The 22,143-nt window shown below is 46.3% G+C and overlaps 2 protein-coding genes across 3 annotated transcripts in view; one reads left to right on the top strand and one right to left on the bottom strand.

The window, feature by feature from the left end:
- The window catches only part of NHLRC2 (NHL repeat containing 2), a 53,452-nt gene extending 36,150 nt beyond the window's left edge, over positions 1 to 17,302 (bottom strand). The window contains exons 1-4 of the mRNA XM_068258802.1: positions 16,824 to 17,302; positions 10,090 to 10,242; positions 2,171 to 2,626; positions 124 to 245 (exon numbers count right to left, since the gene is read on the bottom strand). Coding sequence (XP_068114903.1) covers positions 124 to 245; positions 2,171 to 2,626; positions 10,090 to 10,242; positions 16,824 to 16,986 — 894 coding nt within the window. The 5' untranslated portion in view covers positions 16,987 to 17,302. The remainder of the gene's footprint in view (positions 1 to 123; positions 246 to 2,170; positions 2,627 to 10,089; positions 10,243 to 16,823) is intronic.
- Positions 17,289 to 22,143, top strand: part of DCLRE1A (DNA cross-link repair 1A) — a 43,080-nt gene continuing 38,225 nt past the window's right edge. The window contains exon 1 of one of the 2 annotated variants that reach the window (XM_068258801.1): positions 17,289 to 17,333. Coding sequence is in view for 1 of the 2 variants with exons in the window: in XM_068258800.1 (XP_068114901.1) it covers positions 17,506 to 17,547 (42 nt within the window). In the remaining variant the exon portion in view is untranslated. Of the gene's footprint in view, positions 17,334 to 17,498; positions 17,548 to 22,143 lie in introns of those variants that run through there. The other variant, XM_068258800.1, reaches the window with a different exon arrangement.

Raw genomic sequence — 22,143 nt, 5'->3', positions numbered from 1 at the left:
ATGCAGCTCAGTTAAGGATGAGGAGGCTGGCACAACTTATGTCTTCAGTTTAACTTATCTAACTCCATAGACAGCTGAAGCAATAGGTTTCCAAATCTAGGACAGAAGAGTCATAGAACTTACCCTTCGGATCAGATGGTTCTCGGTGTCCGCTACATATATATTATTGCCTTGTATAGCGACTCCCTGTGGGGAATTGAAGGAGCACTGTGAGAAACCGCCATCTTTCCGTCCACACTCTGTTCCTACACAAAACAGTGAAGATAGTGAGGGGACTGCTCTGCGCTTGTATTGCATCGAGCAGCACAAAGAAAGTAGGTACAACCCTTACAGCAATATTAGGCAACACTTCTGCTAACATCTTGTCTAATGCCCACTGGCAGACCAGGTCAAGAATCAATAGGCCTGATGCAAGAAGCAGTGATAAAATTGCTGTGTTTAACCAGTACTAATGGCCGGGTGCATCGCGTTACCAGGGTAATATGATCTCCTCAAAGCCCCCCTCCGCAGCGATATTCCGTGCTCCTTCCCCTTACCTTCCTCTCCCTCCGGATCTGGGCGGCACAGGACGGCGATCCGTCCTGTACCGCCTCCAATAGGCTTCAGCCTATCAGACGGCGGCGATCCCCGGCCAATCAGAGGCCGGGATCGCCGATCTCCTTTACGGCGCTAATGCGCTGCAGCGCCATATTGATGTAAACAGCCGGGATTTCTTCCCCGCGTGCTTAAAATTAGCCTGCGAGCCGCGATCGGCGGCTCGCAGACTGTTCACGGAGTCACCCTCCGTGAACTGACATGGAACGTAAAACCACAAACGACCGGGCGGTCGTTAAGTGGTTAGATAGAAAGCAATGATTACGTCATTGACCAAATGTTTCTTGTGCAAAACAAGCCATTAAATGTTTTGAATGAACACTGTAGTATCAAACAATGCTTTCATTCAAAAATCAGTAAAAAAAAGTGTAGAACAATATTATATAATCATGTACAACAATTTAAAACAAAGTAATAAAAATGTAAAGATTATAATAAAGATATGTTGCTAAATCAGTGATCCAATGCTTTAAAAGGAAACCTGTAGGGGGAAAAATGCCCCTGGCAGGTACTTACCTCAGGATGGGGAAGCCTCTGGATGCAGAATGAGCCTTCCCCTCCCTCTGCTGCCAGCACAGAGACCCCCAAACTGTCTACAAGCAAAACAATTCTGTGACATGCCTTGTGCAGGTGCACCAGATATTACCATTCATAAAACAAGATTGGCAGCGCTCCTAGGCTGCAAATGAAACCAACAGAGGTATGCAGGGCTCCCAGGGGCTAAAATCCATTACCATTCATGCTCCCCCAGAGCTAGAGCCTTAATCCGCTAGTGGGCCTGCGCAAAGGCTTGTCACAGCATTGTTTTGCTTGTGGAAACCAATTTGCTGACTATTGCACCTGCGCAAGACGCCGACAAACCCTTGTCAGCGTACTTTCAGTGGTCCCAGCGCTAAAACAAATGGATAGAGGGAGATGGCGGCAGCCCCTTCAGCATCCAGAAGTGCACCACTCCTGAGGTTAGTACCCCCCTAGGGGCACTTTTTTCCACTGCAGGTTTAATTAGGCTGGATCTTTACTGAGTTAGAACTCATGCAAAAGGCAAGTACCGCACAGGTATTCAACAGCAGTTCCTCAGGAGCAGCAATATGTGATCATTAAATGAGAAGGAGTGACGCAACATTAATGATAATGCACAATTCATGAAAATGACCAGAGAGCAACTGGTTATATTTTGTGGTTCATAATGAATTGGAAAGAATTTCCCAAAATATCACAATAGCTGGATGAGGGACAGCCAAGCACATGTACCTCCACATATTTCTGCCCCAGACACCTACCATTCAGTCAACAATGCTGCCCTCTTTCCACCTAGATCACATAGTGCCATAACCAAAAATGGACGGAAGAAAGGGGTAAGAAGTAAAAGGAGTCAACTAGGTGAACTTAAGCGTCTCCTTTGACAAACAAAAATGAGTTAGGCCTCTTTTGCACGGACAGTTGATAGGCAGTGAAATGTAACTGCTTGCTGAGCTTACAATTCAACTGTTCATGGAAAAGAGGCCTTAAGATTCTTCTTCCGTTGGGTCTCACAACCATGTGAGGTACCCAATGATCTACAATACAATCATCCTACCTCCAATGGTGTGAAGGATCTTCCCACTCTTAGATACAACCAGAATTCGGTGGTGCCCAGTGTCAGAGATAACCAGTCTGTCACCAGATGGATCTACAGCCACCTTGCCAGGAAAGAGCAATGGTGAGGCAGGTAGAAAATCCCTGTAGAGTTGCAATGGAATCCGATCAGGCTTAATTTCTTTCCTCTCTTGATAGAACTTTAAAGCCATAGAGGTAAACAGGAATAGGTCATCTTTGTGTCCCTCACCCACCAGAGAGAAAAGCAGGTTTCCTTGAGGACCCAGTAAGACAAGGGTGGGCCAACATGACACTTCCAGTTCCTGCCATAAGGTGGCATCTGCATCATTTACAACAGCATGAGAGATGTTGTAGCGGAGGACGGCACTCTTGATATTCTCCAACACTCGCTCGTTAGGAAATTTTGCAGAGTGTACTCCAATAATGACGAGACCATCTGGAAAAAAAGTGAAAAAATTAAAAAAAAAAAAAGGATAAAATACTTTAAAGAGAATCTGAAGTGAATATAGAATAAAAAAATACATTTTTCAAAAGTACAAGCTAAACAAGACTAAATAAATGTGCCAGTTCCCGGCCACCCAAAAAAACAACAGCAAAAAAAAAAAAAAAACAAACAAACAAAAAAAAAACTACTTCCTGTATAAAGATGGTCGCGCCCCCTGAATAGCATCCAGGTCACAACCATTCCTACTGTGCGCCTGCCCAGCGCGTGCTGCACATCATATCGCACCGCCCTGCTCCTTTGTGGATAATTGTACAGAGCTTGAGGAATGGCGATGGGTACATTAGGGCGCGCGCATGTGCAATGTCGCTTACTATGTCTGGCACGCACTTCAGTCGCCAGCTGCTGGTTTCAGAATCTTAGACAAAGAAAACCACAGCCAGCTCCAGCTAGAAGCGTGTCCAGGTAGGGTCACAATAGTATAATTACATTATTATCTTGTTAGCCCAGCAGCATCACCCTTCTCTGCTGTGAGACTTGCAGCATCGCACAGGTGCGGGAGCGTGCATAAGGGGTGGAATAATAGTTAAAAAGGGCGGAGATAGGCAGCGATTGACTGTGAAGAGGCAGAGCTGTGGGAAAACAGCTCTGCCTCTTCCTGGTAGAAAATTATGCGACCAGATTGGTCGTCGAAAATAAAAGGCACATTTCTGGGGACATGATTGTTCATTCTGCTGCGGATCACTTCACAAGGTAATTACAATGTGGATTACAGTGAGAAAAAAAATAAAATAAAATTGCTTCAGACTCTCTTTAAAGTGAACCAGAGACGAAGCACCCTCATGTATTTTACCATATATATCAGTGGGAACATTAGAGAAAACACCTACCCTGCTCTCTGTTTCATTCTTCACTGCTCAGCTTGCTTGTTAACACCCCTGATAAAATCCCAGACTGAGCATTCAGTCTGGCTTTGCTTTAAGACTCCGCTATAATGATTCCTGAGCAGAGCCAGAAGGGGGCAGGCTTGGGCTTGAAAACACATCAGAGAAGAGACTCAGCTATGATTCCTGAGCAAAGCCAGACAATGCTCAGTCTGGGATTTTTTTCAGGGCTGATAAGCTGAACAATGAAGAATGAAACAGAGAGCAGGGTAGGTGTTTTCTCTAATGTTCCCACTGATATATATGGTAAAATACATGAGGGTGCTTCGTCTCTGGTTCACTTTAAAGAGGAACCCGAAAATCTTAAAATTTAAAACACTCATATTTAAATAAGGCCCGGTTCACATTGCGTTTTTGAGCGAAAAGGATCCGGTGAGCGGATCCGATCGGATGGCTCTGTCCGCGGCCAGGTTCACATAGTGAAAACAGATCAGATCAATGATTGAACAGATCAGATTTCACTCAGCAATATATACTTAATCTTCCATAGCAGCCGGCGGTAGAGGCTTCCTCTTCTTCCACTGTGACTACACAGAGCGTCATGTGACTAGTCTGTATAAACCCTCCCTCACCCACCCACCTGCTGCACCCACCCATCGCTCAGGTTCGCATCAGCCCATGCTCCCACCCCCCGTGGAACGGTCCGTTTCTTCACTAGTGTGAAGAAACGTTCCGTTTTACATTGCCCCAATGCTGCTGCATTTTTTTGTCCGGATACGTACCGACGAAGCAGAACGGTCCAGAGAATGTCTTTATAAAGAATAAAGGCTGAGAATCCCCCATGAAGAAATGGACTAGCCCAAAACCTGTCGGTAATGTCAGATTTCTACTACTTACTGTAAGCGACAGCAACATAGGCGAAAAGTAATTTATAGCTCATTTTACTCTGGGAGAAATGTACCGTATATACTCGCATACAAGCCGAATTTTTGACCCCAAAAAAGGGGGCCAAAAGTTGGGGGGGGGGGGGGGGAGGGAGGTCGGCTTGTATGCGAGTCATGTTGGTCCGCGGGTCCCCCCTCCACTGGAAGGCGGGTCCCCCGCTCCCCCCATGGCCGCCGACGATGCTATTACCTGCCCGTATCTTCTATTTCCCTCTCCGTGCTTGTAAACATTCACAGTAGCGCGCCCGGCGCTGCTACTGTGACGAGGCAGGAGGCAGGAAAGAGCGCGGCTTCCTGTTACTATGGGAACCGCTCTTTCCTGGCTCGCCGCTCGTCACAATAGCAGCGCCGGGCACGCTGCTGTGAATGTTTACAAGCACGGAGAGGGAAATAGAAGATGCGGGCAGGTAATAGCAGCGGCGGCGGCCATGGGGGGAGCGGGGGACTGTACTGGCTAAACTGGGGCACTTTACTAGGTATACTGAGCGCTATACTGAGCACTATACTAGCTATACTGAGCACTATACGAGCTAAACTGGGGTACTATACTAGCTATACTGGGCACAATACTAGCTATACTGGGCACTATACTAGCTAAACTGGGGCACTATACTAGCTATACTGAGCACTAAACTAGCTATACTGAGCACTAAACTAGCTAAACTGGGGCACTATACTAGCTATACTGAGCACTTTACTAGCTATACTGAGCACTATACTAGCTAAACTGGGGCACTTTACTAGCTATACTGAGCACTATACTAGCTAAACTGGGGTACTACCTACCCATACTGGGCACTTTACTAGCTATACTGGGACACACTAGGGGAATAAGGTGGCCAGCATTTCCTACCCCCGGCTTATATTGGGGTCAATCATTTTTCCCTGGTTTTTCAGGGAAAAGTTGGGGGGGGGGTCGGCTTATATGCGAGTAATTACGGTACTTGGTGATGGACTGTATTGCACTGCACTGGTGATGGACTGTATTGCACTGCACTGATGATGGACTGTATTGCACTGCACTGATGATGGACTGTATTGCACTGCACTGATGATGGACTGTATTGCACTGCACTGATGATGGACTGTATTGCACTGCACTGATGGACTGTATTGCACTGCACTGGTGTGAGACCGTATTGCACTGCCATGTGATGGACTGTATTGCACTGCCATGTGATGGACTGTATTGCACTGCTCATGCGATGGTCTGTATGGCATCACACAAGGGACGGCTGTTCTTGTGCGGCTCACAGGAGGGACTGTAGGGCACGACTACTGGCTGAACAATTATCGATTGGAACCACAGCGACCGCGAGTCGACTCTACACCCATGCCTCCCATACTCACACGCATCACCTACACTAGACCACAGCTCCTAAAATGGGAGCCTAGCGCAGCCCTGCACCCAGAGGACAGATTCCTGTTCGACTCTGTCTGGAGCCATGTCCAAAAAATCACTGCCCCTGGGTCAGGGCCCCGCTGGGGCCAGCGACGGAGAGGCTGTCGTGCCGGAGCCCATGCGAGACTGAAAAGGAAAGGACTGCGATCAGGCATCCCCGCTGTCCTCCTGGCAAATGTCTGCTCTCTCCCAAACAAGTTGGACGAACTGCGGCTCCTCAGCAACAAGAGGGAACTTCGCAGCAACACCCCAGTCCTCTGCTTCACAGAATCATGGCTGCACGACAACATCCCCGACAGTGCTCTCCATCTCCATGGCTTCAGCATCATCCGGGCAGACCGCGACAGCGCGCTCTCAGGGAAAAGAAAAGGGGGTGGCATCTGCTTCTACATCAGCTCTGCCTGGTGCCCCAACACCTCTGTTCTTGCCAAGAGTTGCTCCCCTGATCTGGAACTCCTTCTGGTTAACTGCAGACCCGTATACTCACCCAGGGAATTTTCCTCCTACGTCCTTGTTGGGGTGTACATTCCTCCTGACGCTGATGTCAAAACGGCCCTGAGTGTGCTCAGCGACACCATCACACAGTGGGAGTCGTCCCTTCCGGACTCGTTATTCATTATCTTAGGGGACTTCAACAAGGCCAATTTACGCCATGAACTTCCGCGCTACCACCAGCATGTCACCTGCCCCACCAGGAACGCCAACACTCTGGACCACTGCTATACGGTCCTGAAGGATGCCTACAAGGCAACCCCGCGAGCTGCACTGGGCTCATCGGACCACTGCATCATTCACCTGATACCCACCTACAGGAGACGCCTGGAAACCGCAAAACCAGTCCTAAGATCCAGCAAAGTCTGGTCAGAGGAGGCTAAACAACAACTTCAAGCCTGCTTCGACTGCACAAACTGGAAGGCTCTGGAAACACCGAACTTAGACGAGTGGGCAGACGTTGTATCCTCGTACATCAGCTTTTGCGAGGAGCAGTGTGTACCAACAAAAATCCGCAAACACTACCCGAATGACAAACCTTGGTTCTCCAATAAACTTCGGCATCTGCGCAGAAGCAAAGAACTGGCGTTCAAGTCTGGCAACCAGGAGGAGTATAGGAGGGCAAAAAACACCCTAAACAAGGAACTGAGGGCCGCCAAAAGGAACTACGCTGAAAAACTGGAACAGAACCTCTCCTCAAGAGACACACGAACTGTCTGGAAGGGGCTCAAGGCTGCCACGAACTACAAGCCCCCTCCGCAGCATGCAACTCCCAGCACCGAGCTCGCTGAGAACCTCAGCGAGTTCTATTGCAGATTTGAGAACCCAGCAAGGTCCCCAGAGCCTCCGGCCACCGACTTAGAACCCCCACATGCAAGCCCACCCCCCCTAGCGGTGTATGAGGATGATGTCAGGAAACACCTGTCGAGGATTAACGCAAGGAAAGCCTCAGGCCCAGATGGAGTGTCACCAGCCTGTCTGAAAACCTGCGCACAGCAGCTTGCTCCCATTCTCTCATCCATCTTCACCAAGTCCATTCAGGAAGGCAGGGTCCCTGCTTGCTTCAAGAGGTCTACAATCATCCCGGTCCCCAAAAAACAGGGTGTTTCAGACCTCAACAATTTCAGGCCGGTGGCTCTCACCTCAGTCATCATGAAAGCCTTTGAAAGCTTGGTTTTGCCTTTCCTCAAGCAATCGACCGAGTCCCTGCTGGACCCGTTCCAGTTTGCATATAGAGCAAACAGGTCTACTGATGACGCCATAAATATCTGCCTGGAGCTTGTAAATGAACACCTGGACAGACCTGACTCATACGCCAGGATCCTTCTACTCGACTTTAGCTCGGCGTTTAATACCATCAGCCCCCGTATACTTCAGGAAAATCTCGCTGCCCTTGGAGTCCACCCCACCCTCCGCCTCTGGATCACGGACTTCCTAAGGAATAGATCCCAGGCCGTCAAGCTGGACACTATCATCTCCCAACCAAGGACCACCAATACAGGAGCCCCCCAAGGGTGCGTACTGTCGCCGTTCCTATTCTCCCTATACACTAACAATTGCAGGTCCACTGCGGACTCCGTCAAAGTCCTCAAGTTCGCCGACGACACCACCATCGTTGGCCTCATCTCGGGTAATGATGAGCAGGAGTATCGCCAGCAGATTGACAGAATTTGCCACTGGTGTAGGGAGAACGGGCTGGTCCTCAACACTACAAAAACGGTCGAGATGATTGTTGATTTTAGGAAACGCGCCACCACCCCACCCCCGATCAGCATTGACGGCACGGTAGTTGAGAACGTCCCCTGTGCACGCCTCCTTGGCACGACAATCTCTAAGGACCTGACATGGAAAGCCAACACTACCTCAACCCAGAAAAAAGCCCAGCAGAGGCTATTTTTCCTACGCCAACTTAAGAAGTTCGGTATGGCCCGCGAGCTTCTGACGAGCTTCTACACTGCCACAATTGAATCTGTCCTCTGCTCCTCCATCCTGGTCTGGTATGCTGGATCCGCCGCCAGCGACAGACACAAACTGCAGAGGGTCATCAGATCAGCAGAGAGAATCATCGGGAAACCACTCCCCTCTCTTGACCAGATTTTCAACTCTAGACTGCGTTCCAGAGCTCAAAAAATCGCTAATGACCCGTCCCACCCAGGTTTCCGCTTCTTTAGTAGGCTCCCCCTAGGCCGGAGATTCCGATCCATCTACACCAGGACCACAAGGCACAGGAACAGTTTCTTCCCTTCAGCCGTAAATTATCTGAACTCTTAGAACTCTTAGATCCCTCCTCATCCTACCGCGACAAGCGGTGTCTGGTAGCACCGAGCCTGACCGCACGGGTGCACACTTCATATATACGTGTTCAAATGTGGCCAAATGCTGTAACTGTACCCTTTATATTGTCTGTCTGCTTACATATATGTATCGTTATGTCCTGCTTGTTCTCACACTAGCCCTGTACTTGCCAAACCCAATTCCGGGCACGGCCCAGCCGTGCTTGGCAAAATAAATGATTCTGATTCTGATACTTCTTATTTGTATGCGTTTTAAATTTTAAGATTTTCGCAACAGCTCCTCTTTAAGATCGTCAAAGTCATGCCTTGACACATGAGGGGAAAACGCCTAGAAACAGTTCAGAATCTCTGCAATTAAAGTTCAGTTCCAGGAATTATAAGCATACAGGAGACTCAAGGAGACCACCACTCATCAAAGAGTTCATCAAATTAAGAAAAGATCAAGGCCGACCAAAGAATGCTTATAGCATATAAATCTTTATTTTTTTAGCAGAATACTCAGAGAAACTCCGCCATGATGTTTTGGACTAGTCTGCCCTTTCTCAAGTGCTTAAAAACTAAGATTCATATGCTATAAGCACTGTTTGGTCAAGCCCTGATCTTTTCATTATTTGGTGGAAAATTCTAACGGACATTACTTGGGTTTGTTTTTTTTCTGTTTATCCAGGTAGATTTATTATGGCTGCTTTTCACAATAATGCTTTAAAAATACAGCACTTTAAAAGGGACACTTAAGTCAGGAATAAAAAATAAATAAATAAATAAATAAATAAAATAAAAAATCAGTTTTACTTTCCTGGGGCTTGTACCAGCCCGCTCCAACCGCCCCACCTCCAGCTAGTTTTATTTTTTGTTGACAGGCCCTGACAGGGAGTCGGCGGGCTTTCTGCGCAGGCCTGGCCACATGTATCCTTCTTCATGCTCCCATCCTCAATAGCATCTTGCACAGGCGCTATTGCGGATGGGAACGCAAAGAAAAAGATGCGTGGCCAGGCCTTTCAGCGAAAACGAAACTAGCTGGTGGCGGGGGTCCTGGAGGCTCCGTGAGTGACTGCGAGGGCACAGGACGGCTGCAGGGGGCTGGTAGAAGCCCCAAGAAAGTAAAACTGATTTTTTATTCCTGGCTTAAGTGTCCCTTTAAAGGAAATTCATGCTGAAATAGTATGGGCTGTTGGGTCGGTACAAAAATAATCCGACTCCAATTCTGACTCCTCAGTTTGTGAAACCACCGACTCCTCGACTCTTAGTCCATGGCCCTTGCATGGCTATGGAGTGGGTACAAAAATCATCAGTCTCCGACTCCTCAGTTTATGAAACCACCAACTCCAGGTACCCAAAAATGGCTCAGAGTCCGACTCCTAATTCGACGCCACTGCCCTGCCAGCTCTGGGCCCCCCTGTAGTTACACTCCTAATCTAGTGTATAAATGTGCACACAATACCTGTATCAGAATACAGATGCTCCAGCTCATGCAGGTCAGGGAGGATGTGCATACAGTTTATACAGCAGTATGTGAAGAAATCTAAGATCACGACTTTCCCACGTAAATCTTGATGCAGACACAGAGGGCCTGCTGTGTTCAGCCATTCCAAACCTAAGTAATGGACAACAGAGATCAATCTCAACTGCAAAACAAATAATAAAAAACATAATAAAACGTATTCTTTTGGTGAACCAGAACCCCTCGGAGTGTGTAAGGGGCTATAAAGGACCAAAAAGCCCTCTTACTAAATATGCAAAACTAAAGTTTGCCTTCTTAAAAACAGAAGGAATTTGTGATTATTCAGATTGGAGTGAGCATATGATGTCTCCCATGATGCATCATTGCTGAATATGCAAATTATCCTTCGTTGTCCTTGTAAACTAGCCACACCTCCAGACCGCTGGAATGCAAGGATGTGTCAGTTGTTAATTTTACAGAGCCACAAAAATCCAACATGCATACAGACAATTTTGGATTGGTTGATCATCAGTGCATGGCATGGATTAATGTGGCTCTATGGGGTAGGACTTTAAATGCCCAGAGTTACAGAGTACCCAGCAAGCTCATAGTGAACCAGAACTTCCAGGTGTGCCACTGAGAAAAGGAGCCATTAGCAACAATGGGAATGATTCACAAAGCATTTTTTTTCCTGTTTTCACCTTATCTATGTTACAGTGTTTTTCAATGTATAAGACGCACACAAAAAAATGCCCCTTTTCTATGCATTTTCACGTTGTGTACGCGATCACGAAAACAAAGAAGCAAAAAAGTGTGTCTTATAAGACGAAAAATAGAGTACTTTTTAAGCTCCTAAAGAGCAAAAATGTGGCGCTGCATTCCTTGCTTTATCTTTATGGCAGCTTAAACTTTGCAACAGGAATTCTTTGCATGTCCATCTCCATTGTAGGTCTATGTTCTGGCTTATTATTGCAATGTGCTGAATTTATGCTGCTTTTCTAATATATGGTTAGGGGCGGCCATGGCTGTTAGTAGTGTTGTGGTTGTGGCTTTTGCCACCCCGGGCTTATACTTGGGTCAAACATTTTTCCATGTTTTTTTTTATTTTATTTGTTTTTTTTTTAGGTAAAAGTTGGGGGGTCGGCTTATACTTGAGTATATACGGTAATTAAGGAAAGAAAAGTAATACTGAAATGAAGTTAATCAGGAAGAACGTACTTTGAGTGTTATTTTGCTTGTAAATGTGCTGACAGGTTATTTTAATCAAATAGGTGATAAATTGGTTATTTATAAAAAGTTTTTTGTGAATAGAGCCCAATAAGTCTAGTACAAAAGTTTGGTTTCTTAAAACAGAAAGAATTATCGCAAATTCTGTTTTAACCCTCTGGGGGATAATCCCGAGCTGAGCTCGGGGTAAGCCGCCACAGAGGTTTTCTCAGGCCCTGGTGGGCCGATTTGCATAATTTTTTTTTTTGTTGCACGCAGCTAGCACTTTGCTAGCTGCGTGTATATACCGATCGCCGCCGCTCCACGCTGATTCGCCGCTACTCGCCGTGCCGCTCCCCCCCCCCCCCCCAAGACCCCCTGCGCAGCCTGGCCAATCAGTGCCAGGCAGCGCTGAGGGGTGGATCGAGACTCCCTCTGACGTCACGACGTCGTTGACGTCATCCCGATCGTCGCCATGGCGACGGGGGAAGCCAAACAGGAAATCCCGTTCTGAACGGGATTTCCTGTTTGCTTTGTATGCCGGAGGCGATCGGAGGGGGTGGGGGGATGCCGCTGCACAGCAGCTATCATGTAGCGAGCCCTGGGCTCGCTACATGATTTAAAAAATAAAAAAAATTTAAAAATAGTGCTGCGCCACCTCCTGGGCGATATAATTGTATCCCCCAGGAGGTTAAGAAAACAAACTTTTGTTTTTCTTAGTATTTTAGTAAGGGGGCTTTTAGGACCATTGTAGCCCCTCACACACTCCAATGAGTTCTGGTTCACCATGAGCTTGCTGGTTAGTATGTACCTCTCAGTGTTACAAGCCCTACTCCATAGAGCCAAATTAATCCATGCCGTGCACTGATGAGGATCAAACAATCCGAAACAGTCTGTATGCATGTTGGATTATCATGACTCTGTACAAATTAACAAGCTGACACATCATTGCATTCCAGCGGTTCTGGAGGTGCGTTTAGCTTCTAAGGGCAACAATGGTTAATTTGTATATATTCAGCAGTGATGCGCTGGGAGACATCTCAAGCTCACTCCAACCTGAATTATTGCAAATTCTTTCCGTTTTAAGAAAGCAAACTTTTGTTTTTTTACAAGTCAAATAAAGGGTGTGTCATTTGAACGCATATAAGAGAAATCGGCGTTAATTACTATTCCCCCTCCAGGTCCATGTGGATACTGGGGAATTATGTAATTTGGCTGCCAGCTTCTGCTGGAGGCCGAATTACAGTGTTCTAAAAGTAACTTCAGCTCTGTCTTCTGACTGCACCGAAGTTACTCACTATGTGCCGCTATAGCCATAATTCCTATTACAGTCTATGGTGGCGCCTGCTGCGCCAAAATCTCCTGCGCTTTAAATCGACGTGCTCGCATTTGAACAGTATAGGGCCAGCAATAGAAGGTATCCCTCTACATTACAGGTTCGGTGAGGTTTTTTTTTTTTTTTAATTTCTAAGATCAGTGCATAGAAAGGGTCCTGTATAGTACAGGCTGAGTGAAGAAGGGTCCCTGTACAGTAGACAGGCAGTTGGGGAGGACCTGTAAGAGTCCCTGTAAAAAGTGTACTGTAAAGGGTAGTGGGCGCTAGTGTACTTGAGGTGACCCAGCGGGAAACCTCATTGGAAAATCCCATTACCATGAATGGTTGGGGTTTTAAGTTAGAGAACCCGAGGTGGGTTTTAAGAATGATATCCGCACACAGAGGCTGGGTCTGCCTATACTGCCCAGCCTCCATTGCTATGTAGCATCCCCCAAGGCCCCCCCCCCCGCGCTCTGCCCCCATAAATCACAGCCGCGCTGTCGACACGCAGCTTGTCGCAGTGGGCTGTGTTTACCTATGTAGTGTCACTCTCGCCACTTCACGCTGATTGGAGGGAAGGGACGCGGGCGGGGACCGGAGCTATGCAGGAGGAACGGGAAGCGGCGAGAGTGACACTACATAGGTAAACACAGCCCGCTGCGTGTCGACAGCGCGGCTGTGATTTATGTGGGCATAGCAGAGCGCGGGGGGGGGGGGGGGGGGGGCTGGGGGGACACTACATAACAACAGAGGGTGGGCAGTATAGGCAGACCCGTGTGCGGATATCATTCTTAAAACCCACCTCGGGTTCTCTTTAAGATAGGTTTCAGATAAGTTGTTATAATGCAATTATAATTACTGGTATGCCCACACTATTTGCCCAATACAGTAGTACAGTCCTGGTCAAAAGTTTTGAGACTGTCAAAAATATTAGTTTTCACAAAGCTTGCTGCTAAACTGCTTTTAGATCTTTGTTTCAGTTGTTTATGTGATGTACTGAAATATAATTATAAGCACTTCATACATTTCAAAGCCTTTTATTGACCATTACATGAGATTTATACAGAGAGTCAGTATTTGCAGTGTTGGCCCTTCTTTGTCAGGACCTATGCAATTCGTCTGGGCATGCTCTCAATCAACATCTGGGCCAAATCCTGACTAATAGCAACACATTCTTTTATAATCACTTCTTTGAGTTTTTCAGAATTAGTTGGTTTTGGTTTGTCCACCCGTTTCTTGAGGAATAACCACAAGTTCTCAATGGGATTAAGATCTGGGGAGTTTCCAGGCCATGAACCCACATTTTCAACGTTTTGGTCCCCGAGTCACTTACTTATCACTTTTGCCTTATGACGCGGTTTTCCATCATGCTGGTAAATATTGTTCTTCACCAAAGTGTTGTTGGATTGTTGGAAGAAGTTACTGTTGGAGGGTGTTTTGGTACCATTCTTTATTCATGGCTGTGTTTTCGGCAAAATTGTGAGTGAGCCCACTCCCTTGGATGAGAAGCAACCCCACACATGAATAGTGGCAGGTGTGAGCGCATCTGCACGCACAGTGAGGCGAAGACTTTTGGAAGATGGCCTGTTGTCAAGAAGGGCAGCAAAGAGGCCACTTCTCTCCCAAACAAACATCAGGGACAGATTGATCTTATGCAAAAAGGACTGGGACAAAGTCATATTCTCCGATGAAGCCCCTTTACAATTGTTTGGGGCATCTGGAAAAAGGCTTGCCAGGAGTAGAAAAGGTGAGCGCCATCATCAGTCCTGTGTCATGTCAACAATAAAGCATCCTGAGACCATTCATGTATGGTGTAGCTTCTCATCCAAGGGAGTGGGCTCGCTCACAATTTTGCCCAAAACATAGCCATGAATAAAGAATGGTACCAAAACACCCTCCAACAGCAACTTCTTCCAACAACCGTTTGGTGAAGAATAATACATTTTCCAGCACGATGGAGCACCGAGTCATAAGGTAAGTGGCTCAGGGACCAAAACGTTGACATTTTGGGTCCATGGCCTGGAAACTCCCCAGATCTTAATCCCATTGAGAACTTGTGGCCATTCCTCAAGAGGCGGGTGGACAAACCAAAACCAACTAATTCGGAGAAACTCAAAGAAGTAATTATGAAAGAATGGGTTGCTATCAGTCAGGATTTGGCCCAGAAGTTGATTGAGAGCATGCCCAGTCGAATTGCAGAGGTCCTGAAAAAAAAAGGGCCAACACAGCAAATACTGACTCTTTGCATAAATCTCATGTAATGGTCCATAAAAGCCTTGGAAACGTATGACGTGCTTATAAATTATATTTCAGTACATCACATAAACAACTGAAACAAAGATCTAAAAGCAGTTTAGCAGCAAACTTTGTGAAAACTAATAATTTGACAGTCTCAAAACTGTTGGCCAGGACTGTACAATGCTGTAGAGGGTGCTGTGCAGTGCCAGTCTACTTTAGGGGATAAAGCAAGAAACCTCATAGGGAACAATTCTTCAATCACAGCTCCCTCTATAGAAAGAAGTGTTGCCCAAATACAGGCGTAGAAAGAAGAGTTTGCACACAGACTTGCTGGAATGTTGTTTACATTTTATTGTTCCACCAGACACACATGCAATCTGTGATCTGACCATAATTTTTCTTTTTGTTCTGATGGGGTGTCACTTTTTTCTCACCCGCAAATGCAGCCTCCATGGGCAGCCTTTATTAGCAGTATCCTTCTTAATAATGCCTGTATTGCGTATATGTATTATCAGTGCTGAGTTCTTTGAATGTTTCACATGTATCAGCAGTTACTAACATGTATCAACGTTTTGGATTATTACAATTTGCAGAATCTCCAGCATAGTAAGCACATCTACTACACAACAGCGCTTGCTGTTCAGCGCTGTTGTGTTTGTTTCCATCACCTAGGCAACCTTGCCCTGGAACGCAATAAGCAGCTGCAGCGACATTAGGCCACGCCTTTTCAGCAAGGTCATAATCACACACACGGCGTGCTCCTGGCCATCTTCTCACGTCACCCTTGCTTGCAATTGCATACGTGTGGGCGACAGACAGCGGAGGATGCTTCTGTCCCCCGTGTGTTCCAATGACGCCGGCTGCACTGATTGGCTCTACAGCCGGCAAACACTGCCCTGGCCATGTTCCCTCAGGTGTGACGCCCCCGATTCTCGACGGACTTTCCGGTTAAGGTGTCAGAGGGTTAGAGAGCCAATTGGCCATCCCTCCACCTATATGCGATGATGTGCGGACATAATGGAGACAATGGTAATTAGGTAAGGAGCTGATCTTTGTATATACAGTTTACTTTCAAAAAGCGCCGATTGTCTAATTAACATTGATTGTACCCACCTAGTGTGGGAAGAGGCTGACAATGTGAGCGAGTTTAATTCAAACAACGTTCCAGGAAGTCTGTGTGCGGACTCCTCTTTCTACGTGTATATTCTGAGCAGCCTTGGAGACCAGCACCAGTATTTAATCACATCCTGGAGTGTGGTTATCTTGTTTATTGCCCAAATACAGGGCCAGTGAGGTGTCCCTGTAATGTAAAAGTAAGTGTGTGTGTGGGGGGGGGGGGGGGGGGGGTAGAACAGTACAGGGCCAGTGAGGATGGGGGGCCCCTGTAATGTGTATGTGTGTCTCAGAACAGTACAGGGCCAATGAGAAGTGGGGCCCCTGTAATGTGTATGTGTGTGTGTGTGTGTGTGTGTGTGTGTGTGTGTGTGTGTGTGTGTGTGTGTGTGTGTGTGTGTTTTTTTTGGGGGGGGGGGGGTTGCAGAACAGTACAGTACTGGACCAGTGAGAAGGAGGGCCCATGTAATGTATGAATGAGAGTGTGTGTCATAACTGTACAGGACCAGTGAGAGGGGATGGGGGCTGTAATGTGTGAGTGTGTGTGTCAGAACAGTATAGGGCCAGTGAGGAGGAAGGGGAGCTGTAATGAGTGAGTGAGTGTGTGTGTGTGTGTGTGTGTGTGTGGGGGGGGGGGGGGGGGAGAAAAGTGCAGGGCCAGTAAGGAGAGGGGCCCCTGTAATGTAAAAGAGATAGAGTGTGAGTGTGTCAGAACAGTACAAGGCCAGTGAGAAGGGGGCCCCTGTAATGTATGTGTGAGTGTAGGAGGGCAGAGCAGTGCAGGGCCAGTAAGGAGAGGGGCCCCTGTGATGTGAGAGTGTCAGAACAGCACAGGACCAGTGAAGGGGGCCCTATACTGTACCTGCAGTGAATTCAGGCACAGCGAGCTCTTCAGCCCGGCTCTGCACATCCTCCAGATAACCCAGCAACAGCCTCTCCCTCTCTTCTCGGCTCTCCGCCTCCAGCAAGGCGCCCTCCAGCGGCCTCTGCAACTCCAACAGCTTCGGCAGACTGTACGACGCCATCTTACTACACCCAGAAGTGATTGGAGTGGACGGGGCGCTCAGACAGCGTATTACCTAACAGAGCAAGCCCTTCACCCGCTACGAGTGATTCGCCACATCCTGCAAATCCCAAACCGCTTCCGCACAACCACGTCCCGCCGAATGTGCTGTGTATCGCGGAGTGGTGGTGGAGGATTGTTTTGGGGGGTAAATTCGGCGCACTTACGCCTCAGCTCATGAGTCCGGTGAGACGAAAGTGCGGACTGGAATATGCAGACGGGGCGGCCAGCTAAGGGAGGCGGGGCAGGGAGTGGGCGGGAAGAGGCGCGCTGAATGAGCCGTGTGGTGGTGGGAGCCGCTGTCTGAGGGTAAATACCGGGGTGACAGGGAGGGCTGGTGAGGTGCCCTGATAACAATGGGGGTGGGGGGGGAGCTCATAGCCAGTCATACAATAACGTATTACTCTATACTAACTGTACAACATCCAAGTGTTGTGCTTGGCTGGGATATCCTCGTTACCTAACACTGACAGCTCTCTCTATGAGCCTCGCAGGAATGTGTAGGGCTGAGTTACCCACACAGGTGCCGCTTAGAACAACCAGTGCAGTTGGAGTTAGAGAAAGAAACAAAGACCTTGGTTGACAGCTGCTCCAGTTTTCCTTGCTAAATATAAATTTGCCTTCTTAACCTCCCTGGAGTTATGATTATTTCCAGATTTAGGGTCTAAAAGCCGTGGAATTTTTTTTTCATAAGCTTTAGACCCTAAAAAAAAAGGCGCACGCAAAAGTCCGCAAACGCACGAATCGCGGCACTTTGCGCACGCAAAAGACCGTGAACGGCACTTCACGTGCTAACTGTTTAGCACACCCGTGCTAAACAGTTAGCACGGCGTTGTGAATCAAGCCCAATGCAATCGCTGCACAAATCGATTTTGTGAGCATTTTGTGTTTTTTTCTATACCTTCCATGGAGGCGGAATCGCCCCGAAAATGGTCCACGCACTGCTTTGCTAGCCACACAGCGCACGACCTACGCTGATATGAACCTTCTCATAGACATTCATTGTCCTTGTGGACGGGGGCGTTTTTAAAAAGCGCATGCAGGCGAAAAAAAGGCGAAAACGCCTGCAGTGTGAATGGGCCCTCAGGGTATGTTTCGACTAGAAGCATGCAAATTCTTTTGTTATTTTTCAGACGTGAAATCGAATGCATATTGAAATTCGCATATGTAGTCATCCATAATAACATGGAAATTTGCATGAGTAATTGCTAAATCTTTTGGGTTTTTTTAAACCCTTTTTCAACTCAATTGACATACATGAAAACACATAAAAACCCGATAACTGCATGCAGCATATGAAAAATTTTAGCCCAGCTGGCCTGTTTTTTTTCTGCATGCGGATTCTGGATATAATGGAAGCAGGCCCATTAAAAGGCTAGGTTCCTTTGTGTTGTGTGCGTTTTTGATGCGTCTGCATTCAGGTTTTTTTACTGCAGATGCTTTTTTCAAGTGTTTTGAGTGCGTTTTAATGCTTTTGCGGTTCGCAATGCCTTTTTCTATTGCATTTTATGCAAATTAATAAGAAGACAACAGGAAGTGGGAATACATCACAAAATTTTTTTTTTTATTCAAAAACGCATACCATTGACTTTCATTATGTGCGTTTTTGCTGCGTTTTTCAAGATTATGCAACAAAAGCAGCATGTTTGAAAACTCACGCATCAAAAACGCATATGCGGATGCATTTTTTCCTGCGGCCCATAGACTTCCATTAGAGGCAAAAACGCAGCATTTTCCAGCAACACTACTGTTTCTGCTATGTGTGCACCTAGCTAAAGACATTGATATGCGAATTTGTGTCCAAAAAAATCCACACAAATTCGCATATGGTGGAAATGGGCTCTGAGGCCCCATTCACACCGGCGTTTTGCGGGAGTGATTTTTCTGCGATTTAAAGTGGAAAAATCACTGGACACTACAGCGATTTTTCTGCGATCGCGTTTAGCGATTCTATAGCACTGAAACGTGATCGCCGGAAAATCGCCTGAAAATGGTGCAGGCTACAGGTTTGCGTTTGGCAATTTGTGTTAATCACCAGCGATTAACGCAAATCTCCCAAGTGAGAATGGGCCCATAGGGTATCATTGCACTAGCGCTTTAATAAGCGCTAGCGCTTGAGCATTTTGCCGAAATTGCCGGCAAAATGCTCTAGTGTGAATGGGCCCTTGGAGAAAAAATGTAGATGCCTCAGCAGAGGAAAGTCTGAATAAGCATCTGGAGGGAACTCTATTGGTTACGATCTAATTTGCCATATTAAAAGTCACAGGTTTGCTCTAAAACTGAAGGTATTTGAAATGTAAAATTATTAACATATTCTGTGGTGCTGTACAAAGTAAGAAACAAACACAGGATACGCAATACATACAAAGGTGTACACCATTGAGAATCTGTAAAAAACACTCCCTGGGGGTACATACTTCGGGAGGGGGAAGCCTCATTGGGATCCAGAGGCTTCCCCTTCCCGAGGTGAGTACCCCTCAGGGGCTGTTTTTTTTTTTACAGATTCTCAATGGTGTACACCATTGTATGTATTATGTACCAAAACCAGGGGGGAAAAGTATACACTAAACCTGGTGCATCCATGTTCCAGGAGCATCTCCCCCAATCATTGTCCCCCTGTGTCCTCCTTTGCTCTCCCTGTGTGTCCCCTTCTGCTCCAGTCCTCCTGTTTGTCCCACTGTGTCCTCCTCTCTCCCCTCTTGTTCCCCTGTGTATCCATCCATTCTCCATCTGTCCCCTCTTGATACCCCTGTGTCCCCCCCGCATGTCTCCTCCATTCCCCTGTGTAAAATGAATTAGCAGCAGAGCGGCTCACCTCATCCTGCGACTCCAGCGGTAATCAGGAGACCTCTCATCATACACCGGTTGATATTTTCCATCGCTATCCAGGCGATTCAATCATTTGAATCTGCTAGAAATCATTGCTGCAATTGTTTCACGATCAAAAATGTGTCAATCGTGCTGGACAGAAGATGTTGCTCAATCAGCAGGTCAGGAGTGCGTCGCTTATGGCATTCGATTTCAGGACAACCAACGCAGCAGAGGAGCTTATGCTCACCCGTCTGCCAGCATTTTCTCCTGTAGTAGTCACCTAACCGTGCCAGTTTTTGGCCGTAGCTTATCCATTCAAAACTGTAGCTCTGTGGCCACACCCGCTGTGTTTCTGCGGCCTATCCCCATCTCAGCAACTGTGTATTTACCGTTCCCTATCCGCATATAAAAAAACATTTTTAGGAGGATAGAAACAATGGTTTATCTCATGAGTTTATTTTCAGTTCAGGTTTGCTTTAAAGCCCAACTAAACATCACACTGAACAATGTAATAGCAATTGGAATGATATCTAAAGTGATTTATTGTGGTTATGGCATCTTGCTCATCTGAAGCTGAATAAAGAAGGGAAATTTGTATTTAGCATATAAACTGTAGGTTGGAACAAAGGAGCCAGTGCAAGTATAAAATATATTAAAAAAACGTATAAAAAGGAGGAGGTAGTAGTGGACTTACCTCCCCAAAGTAGACACAATTCTGTTTATTATTGTCAGCAAGTAGCTTTATTCATATACTGCACAGTGCAACGCGTTTTGCAGGTTCAATCCTGCTTCATCAGGCAGAAGTGGAGCAAACTTTTGTGGATACATCAGGAAGCCAAACGCCTCTGAGAGGTATATCCAAACTATATTATAATATATTTTATACTTGTTCTGTCGTCTGTGTTCCAACCTACAGTTTATAGTCCACACTTGGTGGAGGAGTGTAACCCCACTTTTTCATATCTACAGAAAGCGACTTTTTAACCTTCGTGGGGTCAGGTCTAATCTCCCCACCTAATAGACAAATATATGCGCGCTGCGATTTACAACAAGGACTAAAGGATATTCTGTCCAAAGTAAATCAGTTCTTCAATGCCAGTGTCAGACAATGAAAGGGGGAAAGGTAGCATCCAGTGCAGTTCTCTCAGTGGTGGGATTTGACAAGTGTCTGTATCAGAAAAAGGAAAGAGAAGAGAGCGCCTCTATGGTGCACTACCTTTAACCACTTAATGACAATTAATGGCCTCAATTCACTAAGATCATGCTGGAGATAATAAGGCAAGAGAAAACTTACCTCCACATAAGAGAGAGTTATCTTATCTCTTCATTCCTTAAGTTACCTCCTCTGTAGTTAAGTTACCTCCTCTGTAGTTAAGTTACCTCCTCTGTAGTTATTTTACCTCCTCTGTAGTTATTTTACCTCCTCTGTAGTTATTTTCACATGCAGTTAATAAACAGCCTGTCTTTAACTCTGGAGTTATTTTAAGGATTGAAGAGTTAACTTAAAGACAGAAGAGTTAACTTTAGGTTTGCCTGAGGTAAAATGTTTCCTGAATACTATGGCCTCAATTCACTAAGATCATGCTGAAGATAGTAAGGCAAGAGAAAACTTACCTCCAAATAGTGAGAGAGTTATCTTATCTCTTCATTCCTTACGTTACCTCTTCTGTAGTTAATTTACCTCCTCTGTAGTTAAGTTACCTCCTCTGTAGTTATTTTCACACGCAGTTAATGAACAGCCTGCCTTTAACTCTTGAGTTATTTTAAGGATTAAAGAGTTAACTTAAAGACAGAAGAGTTAACTTTAGGTTTGCCTGAGGTAAAATGTTTCTTAAATACGACATGCCTCATCACCATGGTAACAACTCTAGAAGAGTTATTAAAGACAGGAGATAAGCTTAGTGAATTGAGGCCTATATGCCTTATCACCATGGTAACAACTCTGGAAGACATTGTCACATGTGTAATAATGTGACAAAAGGAGATACATTTACCCATCCCTCAAGTGGTCGCAAATTTTCCATTAAGGGCTATTTTACTTGTGAATCTACATATGTAGTATATTTTATTAAGTGCCCTTGTGGCTTAGGATATGTTGGAAAAACAGTGCAACCCTTGAGGGATAGGATCTCCTCACATAAGACCACCATTAGAGGGGATAGTCGTGAACAATCGGTAGCCTGTCACTTTAAGGAGTATAGACACAATGTATCCCAATTAAAAGTGCAAATAATTGATCAAGCCCCACTGGGTCTCCGCAGGGGAGATCGCCATAAGATACTGTTAAAAAGCTGCCATGCTATACATC

Source organism: Hyperolius riggenbachi, chromosome 10 (assembly GCF_040937935.1).
Source record: "Hyperolius riggenbachi isolate aHypRig1 chromosome 10, aHypRig1.pri, whole genome shotgun sequence".
NCBI lineage: Eukaryota > Metazoa > Chordata > Amphibia > Anura > Hyperoliidae > Hyperolius > Hyperolius riggenbachi.
This window is presented reverse-complemented; position numbering and strand designations above follow the sequence as displayed.